At 37.3% G+C, this 16,345-nt stretch overlaps 1 protein-coding gene across 4 annotated transcripts in view; it reads left to right on the top strand.

Moving 5' to 3' along the window:
- Nucleotides 1–16,345, top strand: part of HOOK3 (hook microtubule tethering protein 3) — a 108,924-nt gene that overhangs the window by 34,789 nt on the left and 57,790 nt on the right. For all 4 annotated transcript variants that reach the window (XR_006604080.1, XM_045070957.1, XM_045070956.1 and 1 more), the window contains exons 6-8: nt 927–994; nt 9,076–9,138; nt 11,361–11,444. Coding sequence is in view for 3 of the 4 variants with exons in the window: in XM_045070957.1 (XP_044926892.1) it covers nt 927–994; nt 9,076–9,138; nt 11,361–11,444 (215 nt within the window). In the remaining variant the exon portion in view is untranslated. The remainder of the gene's footprint in view (nt 1–926; nt 995–9,075; nt 9,139–11,360; nt 11,445–16,345) is intronic.

Genomic DNA, 16,345 nt, shown 5'->3' with positions numbered 1-16,345 from the left:
TGAGACAAGCTTCTGGTATATGTGTGGAGAGGTTTTTTTGGATGTATGGGAAGAGAGGCAGGTTGAGGCTAAAATTCCCTAATTACTTTACTCTTCTAAATGTTACTTATTAAAACATATTTACCATATTTGTTAGAACCCAGATGGCCTGTTGATTTTTGTTTTGTTTAATGCCACTTTTTCCATTCATTGCTGGATTTGCAAACAAGGAAAATTACTTCTAGTGCTTATTCATAAGACAAGAAGCTATCTTTTTCTACTGACAGCTAAGAGATCCTTCTCTTTTTGGTAGTGGTGAGAGTAGAGTGAGCAAGATTGATGAAGATGGTACTTTAGCTTATTAGTGATGTGTGTATTTTAAAGTCCAGGGTAATGCAGTATTCATTTAATTATGATGTCACTTTCTATCTTCATTTTAATTCTTTGTCCTAAGCAGCTCTCAAGTTTATTAAGATTATTCTTTAATAGAAAGTATTAAGGTAGGAATTTCACATGATGCAATGCTTTGATGTCACACAAGAATAAAGCACAGACATCAGAGTTTTTTTTAACCTGTAACAAAGTATATATATGTAGCAGAGACAGATAATTTTTAAATTTTAGGAATAGTAATAAGGAATTCTTCCCATTCTGGCTTTAGGCTTTGCTGTTTCATCGTCTAATATCCCTAAGAAGCTATATTCCTATGACCTTTAGCTGTAGCCTCAACTTTGTAATGGTGATGGTGGTGGTGGTGGGCTTATCTTAACGAAACCGAAGTACTGTGATTTGCAGCCTTTACTTACCTGTGGTGCATATAACATGAAGAATTCCTAGGAAGAATGAAAATACAGAAAACTACTTAAAAGAATTCATGAAGTGTGAGACTTTACTCCTTGAGTACCTTTAACTTGAACAGTGACATTCCAGATTGTTCTTATTTTCAGAGTACATCCAAGCCATTATGATGATGGAGGAATCTGTTCAACATGTTGTCATGACAGCCATTCAAGAGGTATGTTGGAGCTTTATGCTTACTGTTCGTGAGAAATTAAAGGAGCAAACTGGAATAGTAGATGTGGAAATTTTAAAAAGATTCTCCTCATTTTTTGAGAATTTTTTTCTTTGCACTTATGATATACTGTGCCTCATTTTTATTTTAAAAAAATCATACATTTAAATTTCTCATTTGTATTTAAATCTTACACATTTGTCTTGTAGGTATAGGTATTCAGTAACTACTCCTAACTTTTAAAAATGCCCCAATGAACTACAAATAGTAGACTAATTTCTAAAGCCATTGTAAATACATATCTTTTTTTTTTTTTTTTTAAGATTTTATTTATTTATTTGACAGAAATCACAAGTAGATGGAGAGGCAGGCAGAGAGAGAGAGAGAGAGGGAAGCAGGCTCCCCGCTGAGCAGAGAGCCCGATGCGGGACTCAATCCCAGGACCCTGAGATCATGACCTGAGCCGAAGGCAGCGGCTTAACCCACTGAGCCACCCAGGCGCCCCGTAAATACATATCTTAAACTAGCAGTCTACCTCACGCTTAATTATTGGTTTCTCGTTTGGCAGAAGGTGGGTCTTCAACTCCAACCATACCCAAAGCTACTGTAGGGGAGGAAAAATACCTTTTTCTTCTACCCATCCAAGTTTTCAGCTGAGATCTCTGTATCAAAGGAGAGATTAAAAAGAATACACATGTATTTGAGTTTTACATGACATAGAGACCTTCTTAAGGAAATGAAAATGAAGAAAGTATTTGTTTTTTATTTATTTTTTTCAAAGAAGTGTTTAAACTTGAGGGTTTTAGGGCTGAGTTTGATGAAGAATGGAGAAGCATGGAAAGATGTGATAGGGTGTACAAGGGTTTGAGCTAAGGATGGTAACCTGGGGGAAACAGCAATTCCTGTTGATTCAAGATTCTTTGAAAATCCCTCTATCTTTGGAGATAAGGATGCTTCTTTCCTTTGCTTTGAGAATAGGGAAGACACCTCTTACATGAGGATTTTATGACCTGCTTCAGGAGAAGGTAGAAAAATCTATCCTGTACCTGCTCTTTCTCAAATTCGTTCAGCTTGAAGTATTCACTGTGCCAAGGTGCCATACTTTGGGGTAGCGTGTTGTGAGCTCCATCAAAAGTGAGACATAAAACTATAAAAGTAAAAATAAAATGTAAGTTAATAACCAGTTGATTTCCAGATGTGAGAATGTTTTTAATCATGAAGGCAATGGAATAAACCCTTAGGGGTACTAGAGAAAAGTATAGGACTTGAACATGCAACTGACAAAGAAAAAAATACAACAGACAGCATGAAAAATGCTAAATGTCTGTTAAGTAAAGTTGTATTTTTTAAGAAATCTGACCATCTGACTATAAATCCAGGAGTTCCCACCACCTCCCCCCAGGGTTCTGACTCACAGAACTCAGGAATGATGACAGTATTATTATAGCAAGTGAATACAAACCAGAACCAAATCCCCCCACCCCAAAAATGCATATAGTGAGGTTTACGAAGTCCCAAATGCAAAGTTTCTATTGTTTCCTCTCTGTGGAATCAAGATCTATCACACTCCCAGCACATTACTGTGTGACAGTTCCAAGGTACTGCCAACTGGAGAGGCCCACCTGAGTTTTCATGTTTCCAAGTTTTTATTGGGGTTTCATTATGTAGGTGTGATTGATTCTATCAGTGACCATGGAGTTGAAGGCAGTTTCCAGCACTCCTCCCCACAAAAGTCAGACTGATTATGAAGTGGCTTAAAGACACAGTCCTCTGATACATGACTGGTTTTTCTGGCATGGCCAGCCCCCAATTTGATCATCCAGTTTTTTAGCTTTAACTACCTAGGACCCACAAATAACAAAGTTACTCTTATCAGGAAGGAAATACCAGAGATTGAGGGGCTGCTTGCCAGTAACAGGACAAAAGGCCAGCCAAATTCCTTACTACAGGACCTTTCAAAAAAGCAAAGCTTTTGTTTTATTCATTTATTTTTTTCAAGATTTTATTTATTTATTTGACAGAGAGAGACACAGCAAGAGAGGGAACATAAGCAGGGGGAGTAGGAGAGGGAGAAGCAGGTTTCCCACGGAGCAGGGAACCCGATGTGGGCTCTATCCCAGGACCCTGGGATTGTGACCTGAGCCAAAGACAGATGCTTAACGACTAAGCCACTCAGGCACCCCCAAAAAACAAAGCTTTTAAAAGACGATCAGTTTAGCTGTCAGCTCTGATGATAGGAAGATCGAACTGGTACATCTTTTTAAAAATATTATACTCTTGTATTATATGAGATATTAGGTCGTGAGTGTTAAAATATCAAAATGATGATCTCTCAAGCAAAATAGAAGTTATTTTGCTCTTAAGTCATCTTGGATTTTGCTCTGTAGTCATCAGGGACACAGCTTTCTTATTTCCTTAAGACATGTTTCCGACTTAGTGGTTCAGCTGTGGCTTCTCAGGTTCCAGCTATCACATTCCATTTCCAGCCATCAGGAAGGACTGAGGGAAGAGTTATCCACTTCCTCTAAATAAACTCAGCAGTTCTCACCCGTGTTAGCCAGATATTATTCATGGAGCTACACAGATAGTCACAAAACCAGCCAAAATCTGAGGAGTCTGTTACTCCAAAAATAAGAAAAAGAATAAAGGGCCACTAACAGTTCTGCCTAACTGTAATTGATCCTATAATTCTGTTTTTAGGAATTTATCCTAAGGAGATCTGAAATACAGAGATATAGTAATAGCAGATATTATGTCAAACCTACTATGTGCTAGATAGTGCTAGTACTTAATAAATGCATTGTGTCTATTAACTCATTTAAAATTCACAATTACAATTAATGCTATTGAAATGTAGACTTAAAATTAGTAAATTGGCAAATTTTTTAATTTTATTTTTATTTTATTTTATTTATATTATTTACTTTATTTTTTAAAACATTTTATTTATTTATATGACAGAGATCACAAGTAGGCAGAGAGGCAGGCAGAGAGAGCTGAGGGAAGCAGGCTCCCCGCTGAGCAGAGAGCCCAATGTGGGGCTTGATCCCAGGACCCTGGGATCATGACCTGAGCCGAAGGCAGAGGCTTTAACCAACTGAGCCACTCAGGCGCCCTAATTTTATCAAAAATTTTTAAAATGAAAAATTTAATATTTTGAGGTATACACTGTTATTGTCCCCAATTTATTAAAGGGGAAACAGAAGCATAGACAGTGTGAGTAACCTCAAGTTCACACAAGAAGTAGCGGCAGAGTTAGAACTTAGATCTAAGCAGTCTGAGTTCAGAGCCCAGCCCACGCCTAGAACCATTATGCTGTAGTGCCTCAAGATTTTTTTCACATTATTTTCTAGTACGGAAACAGAAATAGCCTAACCACCTAAATTATAGTAGAATAATATATTGACATATTATTAGGTAGCGTTAAAGTGAATTTCTGAAAAATATATAAAAATATGGGTAAGGCTTATTAGGGAAACAGGGCACATGAGCAATAAAATCCCATTTCTGTTTAAAATAGAAATTAAGATGAGTGAAAAATGACAAAATGTTAACCATCTCCAAATGGTTGGATATTTCGTGCTCTTTTCTGTATTTGCCAATTTTTCTATAATTATAGGTTTGTATTATAGGAATATTTTTAAAATTAAAATATGTCGGGGCACCTGGGTGGCTCAGTGGGTTAAGCATCTGCCTTCGGCTCAGGTCATGATCTCAGGGTTCTGGGATTGAGCCCCACATCCGGCTCTCTGCTCACCACGGAGCCTGCTTCCCACTCTCTCTCTGCCTGCCTCTCTGCCTACTTGTGATCTCTCTCTGTCAAATAAATTTTTTAAATCTTAAAAAAAAAAAACAGTTATAAAATTGCTAAAAATAAAAAAATAAAATGTCACCAAATGACTATTAATTCTATGAATCTAGCCCAAGGAATTATTTAGACATTCAGACCAAGATTGAACACAACAGTGTTTATCAAACTATCTTACATAATGTTTTAAAGTTTATCTAAGTTAATCTCTACTAGACCCAGTGTGGGGCTTGAACTCACTACCCCAAGATCAAGAATCACATGCTCTTCTGAATGAGCCACCTAAGCACCTCCAAACTATTTTATTTTAATAGAAATATGACAACAGTGTGCACCCATTGGGAAGCAAGTGTTTAAATTAGGCTACCTCGATTTCATGGAAGTATAGTTGATAGTAATTTGTTTAAAAAAATTTTTTTAAGATCTTATTTATTTGAGACAGAGTCAAGGCAGGGAGGGGCAGAAGGAGAGGGAGAAGCAGACTCCTTGATGAGCTGGGAGGCCAGTGTGGGCTCGATCCCAGGACACTGGGATCATGACCTGAGCTAAAGGCAGAGGCCTTAACCCACTGAGTCACCCAGGTACCCCAAGAAGGTGGCATCTTGACTGAGCATGGAATGAGATGAGGTAAGGAAAGGGCAAAAATTGTGGTAAAGTCCAGGAGGCAAGAGAAAGCAAGACTTATCTGGAATGTTGGTTACCCAAAGCGACCATGGTGAGGTATAGCAAGTGCTTAGAAATGAAACAAGAGATCTAAAGTCATTAGAATATTGAGCAGTTTCCTTTGGGAATTGGGATTTTGGAAATCAGTGAATAGATTTTAAGGAGAAAATATATTCAAGTCTTTATTTAAGAAAATGTATATGATGAGAAGAATGGTTTGGAGGAAAACAGGGCTAGAAAAAGGGAGAGCACTTAAGAGACCTTAGTAATTAATATTTAATTACCAAGAGTGAATGATAGAAGCCTGAACAAGGTTATGGCAGGGTGGAGACAGGTGCACAGATTTGGAAAATTAAAGGAGCTTGAATCCATAGGATTGGTAACTGATGGGACCAAGGGGAAGAAGGTGGGGGGGGGGGAGTAGCTGGATAGAATAATGGAAGTAATAAGGGCTTCTTTAAAGTGGTAGTTTTTTTTTTTTTTAAGGGTATATTCTATTTATATTTCTTTATTCAGGTACTACTGACATTTATTTACTTACTGTGATAAAATATGCATAACAAGTACTTGCCATTAGTGACATTTAGTGTGTTCATAATGTTGTGCAAACATGGTGACTATTTTGTTCCACCTTTTTCCATCACCACAAAAGGAAACCCTTTACGTCCACTACATAGGCTGTTCTCATTTCCTCCTCTCTCCAGCCTATGTCAGCCGGAAGTCTGCTTTCTGTCTGTATGAATTTCCATATTCTGGATATTTCATATAAATGGAATCATATGATATGTGGCCTTTTGTGTCTGTCTTTGTTCATTTAGCATGATACTTTCAAGGTCATTTTGTAGCACGTATTAATACTTGCTCCTTTTTATGGCTGAAAAATCCATTGTATGGATGTGCAGCATTTTGTTTATTCTTAAGTTGAGGGACATTTGGGGTTGTTCCTACCTTTTGGCTATTGTGAATAATGCTGTGAATGTTAATATAAGCGTTTTGGTTTTCTTTTAAACATCCACTATTAATTTAATTCTTCTGGGCATATTGAAATTGAGTTTCTTGGTCATATGGTAATTATGTTTAACTTTTTTGAGAAAGCACCAACTTGTTTTCCACACATCCTGCAGCATTTTACATTCTTACCAGCAGTGTACTAGGATTCTGTTTTTTCCACCTCTTTGTGAATGTCCTTTCTTTTTTTAAAAGATCTGTTCATTTATTTTTAGAGCGTGCACAAGCAGAAGGGGTAGAGGGTAGGGGAGAGAGAGAAACTCAAGCAGATTCTGTCTTGAGTGTGGAGCCTGATGTAGGGCTCAATCCCAAGACCCTGACATCACAGCCTGATCTGAAGAACCAAGAGTTGGACACTGAACTGACTATGCCACCTAGGCACCTCTGCCCATCCTTTTTATAATAGCCATCCTACTAAAGAAGCTGAGAAAAGATTGGGTCAGGGAGCACACGTGGGATTAGCTTTCAAGGGAGAAGTAGCACTTGTCTTAAAACAAAATTGAAAAAGGAAAGTGTGGTCATGAACGTTGCCAATTTTGTAAATTAAGACATGGGACATTCTTATTAGGAGACAAGGTTTTCTGATGAAGAGTGCAGAGATTTGAGAAATAAGAAAGGTTTAGAATCATCTATAAAAGGAATAAAGAGACTGCTGACAGTGGAAGCATAATTGTACTTTAGAAGCAACTTTAAAGGCCCAGTTGAAAATTAGAAACTATGTATTAATAGTGTTTTCTGATTTAAATTTTTGTTTGTTTGGTTTTATACTCTCAGTACTTAATAGTCTGGTTTATGGCCAGAAGAGATAGGTAGGTAGAATAATATTATACTGAGATTTTGCCAGGAAGAAAGACTTGAAGATAAGAAAATTGAGATATTGACAAAGGTCATCAACGGAATAGACTGAAAAATCTGAACTAGAAAGTAGAAGGTAATTGGTTAAACAAATGGTGAACCATGGAACCTAAAGCAGGGGAGGGAAGTTCCCAAAAATAAGATGATATTGTTAACAGAAGAAGGAGGGGTAAATGTGAGCAGGCAAAAACAATAATGTTTAGTATAAAGTCTCAGCAGAGTAAGGAAAAAAGTGAATATCAGAATGATGGAGTCTCACTAGAAGCCCAGGAGAAAGGAGGGAGGTGTAGGGCTTGGAAACCTCCGATTTAGGAGCACATAAATTAAACATAATTGAATGAGAGACCAGGATTGAGAAAAGGTTGTATTCAGAGTGTAGGACACTTGGGTTTTTATTCAGAGTTGTTGCTATATTATCATGAGGACTTAGCTATAACAGTGGGAAAAGGAAAAAGACAAAGAAACATTTCTGGTCCTTCTATTACTGGTCTCTGATTAGATAGGGCATCTCTGAGTCTGGCACAGCTGGTTATCATACTCTAATAATGCTTGTCTTACTCACCTGACCTATGTGTGCTACACCCTTGGATGGTAGCTTCTTAAATATTTCAGAATTATAAAGGTGATTGTTCTGGATGGTAGAATAATGGTTTTCCTTTTTATATTTTTATGAATTGTATATTCTTTACAGTGGGACTATTTTTTGTTGGAAGAAGTCTCAAAAATCTTATGATTAATATTGTCATGAGGAAAGCATAAACACTGAAGCCCGTGTTTTTTACTCTTCCTGAGATTTTTTTTTTTTTCCTAATTATGCTGAGGGACTTTGTACTCTTCAAATCCCATTAATATAGAGCAGTGATTCTCAAACTTCAGTATGTATTAGAGTCACCCAGAGGACTTTATTAAATTTGTTGCTGAGCCCTAGCAGCTCCCCTTCCCTCCCCAGTTTCTAAGTCAGTAGATCTGGGCTGGGACCCAGTAATTTGCATTTCTGAAGAGTTTCCAGGCAACACTGATGGTTTGAGAACTTCACTTTGAGAACCACTGAGGAGAAAAAAAGTACAGCTGAACATAACAATTTTCTGATCTCTCAAAGAGTGTTACTAAAGGCTGATATTACAACATCTCTCTCAACAGTGCATCCCCACATTTCTAATTGTCCCCCTTTCTTTTGTCCCTCAACATAAGAAGGAAAGAGTAGAAAATTGGGACCATTTGAGTCTGCCCCTGACATTTGTCACAATCAGAAATTTAGCCCCTTCACTCCCAAGCCCTCACATGTTATATGGCTCCTCTCTCTGCAACACCAGGGTGAGAGAGGCTAAGAAATAGAGGGGTGTGGGTGTGTTTGTGTGTGTGAGGTAAACATCAGCCAGTTCATTTTGGCTAATACTGATATTGCCCATATTTATATTTTAGATAGAGTTACATCAGTGTTGCTGTTTTTTTACCGAGAAGTCAGTTTTTAAATACTTAGCTGCTTTTTTAACCTAAAGATTTGTCTTAATTCTTATGACTGCCCTTACAGTAAAAATGAGCACCAAAATTTAGACCTGTAATTTTAAATGGAGGCATTATCCTGGGATAAAAAAGATTTTAGACTGAAAATCTAAAGGAAAATGTTCCTCTTACATTTGTGTCTTCATTTTAATTTTTATAATCCCGGGTGTTCATGTTGTTATCTAAGTGTATTTTATATGATGTCATTTTTGCCTCATAGTTACAATCATTTAAATCTTAATTTCAGCTGATGAGTAAGGAATCACCTGTCTCTGCTGGAAACGATGCCTATGTTGACCTTGATCGCCAGGTATGCATTGTTTATCCATGTAGCGATTGAAAAGAATAAATTCAGATACTAATGAAAAGAATGTTTCAGTTGAATTTGCTTATAGAATATGTTGGTTTAACTATTTGTTTTTTCCATAAGTTCAACACTTAAGCTGTTTTACTAGTGGATATTATGCATTTGTAATTAAATTTATAATTTATAATTAAAATATTGTATGATCCACTTTAAAATAAATTTAAGTCATCGTAATTCATGTTTTCTAGTCATGATTTTTTTCTTCCCATTGGTGATATCTTTTTATGCCACATTTAGCACAATAGATGCATTCTTGGCAAGTGGCATGAGTTTTAATCTTATGATTTACTTATAATACAAAATACCTTTTATTTCACATGAGTCTTCCATGGCAGATGTCTCCTACACCCTTCCATGTTTGTGAGGGAATAGTCAGTAGATATTTATTTATTTATTTATTTTCATCTCTTTTCTTTTCTTTTTTTATTTTATTTTATTTTTTTATTATATTTTTTCAATTTTTTATTTTTTATAAACATATATTTTTATCCCCAGGGGTACAGGTCTGTGAATCACCAGGTTTACACACTTCACAGCACTCACCAAAGCACATACCCTCCCCAATGTCCATAATCCCAAAGTCAGTAGATATTTAAATGCACCAAGGAACCTACTGTATTCTTAAAGGAACTCTGCCTGCAGTATATTCTTGCAAGTTTAGCCAAAAAGTTATTTTGTAATTTTAATTACTGCTTTGCAATAAAACACTGCAACTTACATTGTCAGTTTCTGTATTCCATCTGTCCTGGGACATCTTTTCCAAAGTGTAAACAGAAATCTTCATGTGATCTCTCATTTCTTACCATTGGTTTCTAAATGTTTTGTAGGAAGATCTTTGGTCATGATACAATTATTTTTTTTAAGATTTTATTTATTTTTTCGAAGATCACAAGTAGGCAGAGAAGCAGGCAGAGAGAGAGGAGGAAGCAGGCTCCCCGCTGAGCAGAGAGCCCGATGCGATGCGGGGCTTGATTCCAGGATCCTGGGACCATGACCTGAGCTAAAGGCAGAGGCTTTATCCCATGGTCATGATATAATTTTGATATAATTTTTTTTTCTTTTAAAGATTTTTATTTATTTATTTGACAGACAGAGATCACAAGTAGGTAGAGAGGCAGGCAGAGAGAGAGAGGAGGAAGCAGGCTCCCTGCTGAGCAGAGAGCCCGATGTAGGACTCGATCCCAAGACCCTGAGATCATGACCTGAGCTGAAGGCAGAAGATTAGCCCACTGAGCCACCCAGGCGCCCCAAATGAAAACCCTTTTTTTTTTTAAAGATTTTATTTATTTGTTAGACAGATCACAAGAAGGCAGAGAGGAAGGCAGAGAGAGAGGAGGAAGCAGGCTCCCTGCTGAGCAGAGAGCCCGATGTGGGGCTCGATCCCAGGACCCTGAGATCATGACCTGAGCCGAAGGCAGAGGCTTTAACCCACTGAGCCACCCAGGTGCCCCCTCAATCATGATATAATTTTAACTCGAGTTATAATTTGCTTCTCTTACTTTGTGATGTTAGATTTTAAAGTTGTTGCCTTTTATGGATTTTTTTTTTTTAATCTATGTTACACAGGTGTGGTCACATGAATGGAAAAGCTAATATAATTTTTAATCACTTTTAAAAATTAATCAATTTTAATTAATTTGTTCTTGCTTTGCTAACCTAGGATTTATGGGCCACAACTCAGAAATGTTTGGTTTGTGTTGAGAATCAGAATAATAAAAATATTTTTTAAAACTTTGTTACACAAATTAACATAAAGGTGTAATATGCTTGAAGATTTTGTGTTGAAATACCTCTGGCTATATATTTCAACAATTGAAACTCCCATCCTCTAGCACATAAATATTTTATCAAGGGAAAAATTTTCAGTTATTACAGAATTAACATTACCAAGAATCATGTAGCCCAGACAGGAAGAAAACTTGTGTAAGAAAACTTGATTAAGAGGAAAGAACCAGATTCAGTACAGAAAAGACAAGACTTAACGACTAGAAGATATTCAAAGTTAGAAATGGCTGTTTTTGACTCTTGGCAAGAGTTCTCAATTTTTCCCAGCCCCTCAGAAAGAAATGAGAGGAAAGTGTTCTAATTCTTTGTTATGCCTATGTAATTATTAATTGTTTCTATTCATATTGAAATGTTTGTTGCATCTTTTTGTTTATAACTAGTTGAAGAAAACTACAGAGGAACTAAATGAAGCTTTGTCAGCAAAAGAAGAAATTGCTCAAAGGTGCCATGAGTTGGATATGCAGGTTAGAGATGTTTTCTGTGTGTTACCTGTTTGAAATGTACCACTATAAGCAACACCAAACGTGCTGTGTATTACCATACAGTATTGTTGGGTTACCATGCAACCCTAATTAAGGAAAAAAAGAGGGAAAAACAGATTTGTGGTTAAAGATAGTAGACTCATCAAATATATTAATTTTCTTTACTTCCGGCAGCCCCATTAAATTTAGAAGAAATGAATGAATGGTATAACAAGAAAAGAAAGGGGGGCTATCTGCGCTAGCTTTAGGGAGGGGTGGGGGAGATTTTTTTTTTAAAGCGCTCATTTGTAGTGTTTGCCAGTATCCATAGTAGATACTCATAATACACAGAAAGGCCAACTTTTTGTAGATAAGCCCTAATGTGAAGTTCATGAACCCTTGCTTTGACTACTTCATTAAGGAAAGTCTGCATTACAAAAGAGAAAAGGAGGAAGATAAACAGGAAGATAGTCCTAAAGGAAGTGGAGAAATTTGGGATGGTAGCAGAGATTAATATTTTTAGATCTATTTAATACTCTCAGTGAAATTAGTAAAGATACTCCATCTGGGACATGATGCTAAAATCAGAAAACAAACACTTAAGTAAATTAAAAATAGAATTGTTAAAGTGAAAAACTTAACAGGATAGTTAAAGTGTATAGTAAATCTCTCACAATTAAGAGTAAAATATTATTTATCATTTACCTCAAAATTAGAGAGATCAGGGCATGGGCAAAAAGGTACAAATACATAATTGGCCATGTTGTGTGTGTGTGTGTGTGTGTGTGTGTGTGTGTGTGTTTTTAAGATTTTATTTATTTACTTGACAGAGATCAGAAGCAGGCAGAAAGGCAGGCAGAGACAGAGGAGGAAGCAGGCTCCCTGCTGAGCAGAGAGCCCAATGTGGGGCTCTATCCCAGGACTCTGAGATCATGACCTGAGCCGAAGGCAGCAGCTTAACCCACTGAGCCACCCAGGCACCCAATTGGCCATGTTTTGATACTTGTTAAAGCTGGGTTATGACTATACAGAGTTCATAATATTTTATAATAGAAGAATTTTACATTGAAAGGCAGAGGTATTGGTCATCGCTTTGGATGCACATAGGAGGAAGTATAATCAGAGCACACTTGCTGGGTCATTCAGTAAATGATATTTATCTAGTCACAGTGTAAGTGCCATTAATTGCTTTTCCAAAATTTTAAAACATAACTCTACACAAATGCTAAGATTAATAATAATAATAAATAAGAGATGATGGTTTTTATGACTAGAATATAATCATTATCTTTGATAAACTTTGGCAAACTACAGCCCTATGATACACTTAGCTCTGCAGAAAACAGTAGTGACCCACTTGATAATGTGATCTCTAAAGTAATAATACAAACCCATTTCAACATTTAGAATTGTCCTATAGAGAAATGTTATTGCCAAACTAAAAGCAAAGTGACAGCAGTAGACAAGGACAGAAGACATGAAGGAAAGATAGGGTCACTAATGTTCTTGCCAAAAGGGAGTCAGGAACCACTTCTGTTGGCACAACACCCATTACATGGCTGGTTCCTTCTGGACATCCAGTCGCAGCTCAAAATCACCTGACTTATTTGTCATAAAATACTTACTGGACACTGAGATGTGCCCAGGATGAAATTAGGCCTCCTGGGAGGCCTTCCGTGATCATGTAGTCCCTGCTGCATACAATAGGCACACAGTGAACATCTGAGTGAGTGAATGAATGGGTAGGGGATTGAGTGAAAAGAGTAAGTACTTGTTTAAGATTGCAGAGATGAGGGGCGCCTAGGTGACTCAGTGGGTTAAGCCTCTGCCTTCAGCTCAGGTCGTGATCTTAGGGTCCTGGGATCAAGTCCCGCATCAGACTCTCTGTTAGGGAGGGAGGCTGCTTCCTCCTTTCTCTCTGCCTGCTTCTCAGCCTACTTGTGATCTTTCTCTGTCAAATAAATAAAATCTAAAAAAAAAAAAAAAATGGTTGCAGAGATAACCAAAGAGGGAAACAAGAATAGTGATATTATTATATTTGTGGAAAGGAAGGATGACACAAGTAACTATAGTTTAACCTGTCAGAGGAGTCACTAGATAATGTCTAAGATTCGTAAATCGAGAAATTGTGGTGTAAAACATTTAGAGATATAAAATAACAGCCAAAAACAGTAAAGTTTGGAATAGTTAAAATTAATTGTCTCTTGGAAGTAGAAAAACTCAACAGAAAACTGACTATTAAGCCCCTTTTTCTTGTCTGGTTTTTTTTTTTTCTTAAATCATGTTTGTGTATTAATTTTTCAGTACAAGCATATCTCAGAGTTATTGTGGGTTTGGACTGCTGAAGGGAATGTTGTGTCTGGTTTGATCTCTATCCAGACCACTAAAACTTTCTCTGTGTCAGCAGTAAGGCTGTGTGTCTTTATCATTTGCACGTTCACTGGAATAGCTTTAGACTTTTCATTTCCTTCACGAACTTTTCCTTTGCATTCATAATTTGGCTAAACTGATACAAAGAGCCTGTCTCAGCTTTCAGCTGTCTTAGCTTTCAGCCTGTCTCAGCTTTCAACATGCCTTCCTCACTAAGCTTAATCATTTCTAGCTTTTGATTTAAAATGAGAGATGTATGACTTTTTACTTGAATACTTAACAGTGCATTGTAGGATTATTAATTGGCCTAATTTCAGTATTATTGTGTCTCAGGTTATAGAGAGGCCAGTGGGGAAAGAAACAGCTGGTTGGTGAAGCAGTGAGAACATACCCCAAAGTTATCAGTTAAATTCACCATCTTATATGGGGATGTTTTAAGTTTAAAATATTGCAAGAGTTATCAGAATGTAACAGACAGGAAGTGAGCAAACGCTATTGGAAAAATGGTGCCTGTAGACTTGGTTGTCACAAACCTTCAGTTTGTAAAAATTGCAGTACTGAGATGTGCAGTAAAATGCCTGTGGTCTCCTTTTTCTGTGTGTGTGAAAAAGACTTCTGCTAATTATATAGACATACCTCTTTTTTGAAAAAAGGATTAAAGAGCAGAAATGAAATGGGCCAGTGGGGGCGCCTGGGTGGCTCAGTGGGTTAAGCTCCTGCCTTTGGCTCAGGTCATGATCTCGGGGACCTGGGATCGAGTCCCACATCGGGCTCTCTGCTCGGCAGGGAGCCTGCTTCCTCCTCTCTCTCTCTGCCTGCCTCTCTGCCTACTTGTGATGTCTCTCTGTCACATAAATAAATAAAAAATCTTAAAAAAAAAAAAGAAAAGAAAAGAAAAAGAAAAGCTCTGTTGTTAAAAAAAATTTAAAAAAAAAAAAAAGAAAGAAAAAGAAATGGTCCAGTGGCACGGGGTGGAGCCACTGCTGTCTTCTGAGAAAAGACCCATGCATTTATGGAAATCTTACAAATTATAGAGCTGGCATTTTAGCTTCTTTTATTCAAAAACATTACTAAGTACCCACAAAAGAGAGTGTGTGAAGTGGAAATCAGTCTGGAGAGGCCTTATAAGCTTTTATAATGATTTTAACTTTGAGTAAATGGGAATCCAGTAGAACATTTGAGCAAAGTAGTCATGTGGTCTGCATTTTGTTTTGATGGACTATGGGGCTGCTGTATGGAGAACAGACTAAAAGGAGGCAAGGGCCAAATTTATTAGACTAATTAAGTCATTGCAGTGGGGCGCCTGGGTGACTCAGTGGGTTAAGCCGCTGCCTTTGGCTCAGGTCATGATCTCAGGATCCTGGGATCGAGTCCCGCATTGGGCTCTGTGCTCAGCGGGGAGCCTGCTTCCTCCTCTCTCTCTCTCTCTGCCTGCCTCTCTGCCTACTTGTGATCTCTCTCTGTCAAATAAATAAATAAAATCTCTAAAAAAAAAAAAAAAAAAGAAGAAGTCATTGCAGTCATTACAATCCAGGCCAAAAAAAAAAAATTATGTTGGATTAGATTGAAATTTTGGCTGGTAAGTGGTAAAAATGTGTGTGAAAAGTGGTATTTGCTGACAGATTGGTGTGGATATGAGATTAAAGATGTTAAGGCTTATGAATGACTGAGCAACCGGAAGGATAGAGTTAACTTTTCACCGAAATGGGAGAAACTGGAAGAACTGGGGAGTGAGGAATAATTAATTGGACAGTTTAAGTTTGAGATGCCTTTTAGACATTCACATGGAAATGATACCCAGTTTAGGGTTCCAGTTGAGAAATAGAAATGTGTGAATTGTCACTGAAGTTGTCACTGTGTGAGCCATTACTGCATGTAGAGAAGAAAGTTGTAGGGCACTCTAATGGCAGAGAAATTGAGAGTAATTGACTAAGGAGAAAGAGAAGCCTGGTAGGTTGGGTCCAGAAAGCCCAAGAGTAAGGTGTCCTGGCAGCCAAGTGAAGAAACTGTTTCAGGGAGGAGAATGTAATGGGTTGTGGCATATGTTGATTGTTTGCAGTGACGTGGAAGTGTCCATGGTGATCCTGATGAGCAGTTGTGTGGAATGGTAGGGTAGTAGCCCAACCAGAACAAGTTCAGGGGAAAGTAGGGGGTGGCAAGTAAGAATTAGAAATGGCAGGTGGCTTTTGTTCTTACAGCTTTGAGCTGTAATTAACACATAAACTGTTCATATTTAAAATGTACAATTTTCATGCGTGTTGATTTATGTGTGAATGTGTAAAAACATTACCACAATTAATATAATGAACCCATCACCCTCAAAAGTTTCTCATGACTTTGTATTCCCCCTCCAGTCCCTAGCTCTGCCTTGTCACTATAGATTAGTTCATATCTTCTAGAATTGCGTATAAAAAGAATCATACATTATTTATACTTCCTTTTCATCTGAGTTCATTATTTTTGACAGTATCAAGAGTTAATTCTTCTTTTTAATTGCCAAATAGTGTTCTATTATGAATATATTAGAACTTTTC

The sequence above is a fragment of the Mustela putorius genome, unplaced genomic scaffold (genome assembly GCF_011764305.1).
Source record: "Mustela putorius furo isolate JIRA1106 unplaced genomic scaffold, ASM1176430v1.1 tig00003976_pilon_pilon_pilon, whole genome shotgun sequence".
Lineage (NCBI taxonomy): Eukaryota > Metazoa > Chordata > Mammalia > Carnivora > Mustelidae > Mustela > Mustela putorius.
The sequence above is the reverse complement of the archived record's forward strand: the minus strand, read 5'-3'. Positions and strand labels throughout refer to the sequence as shown.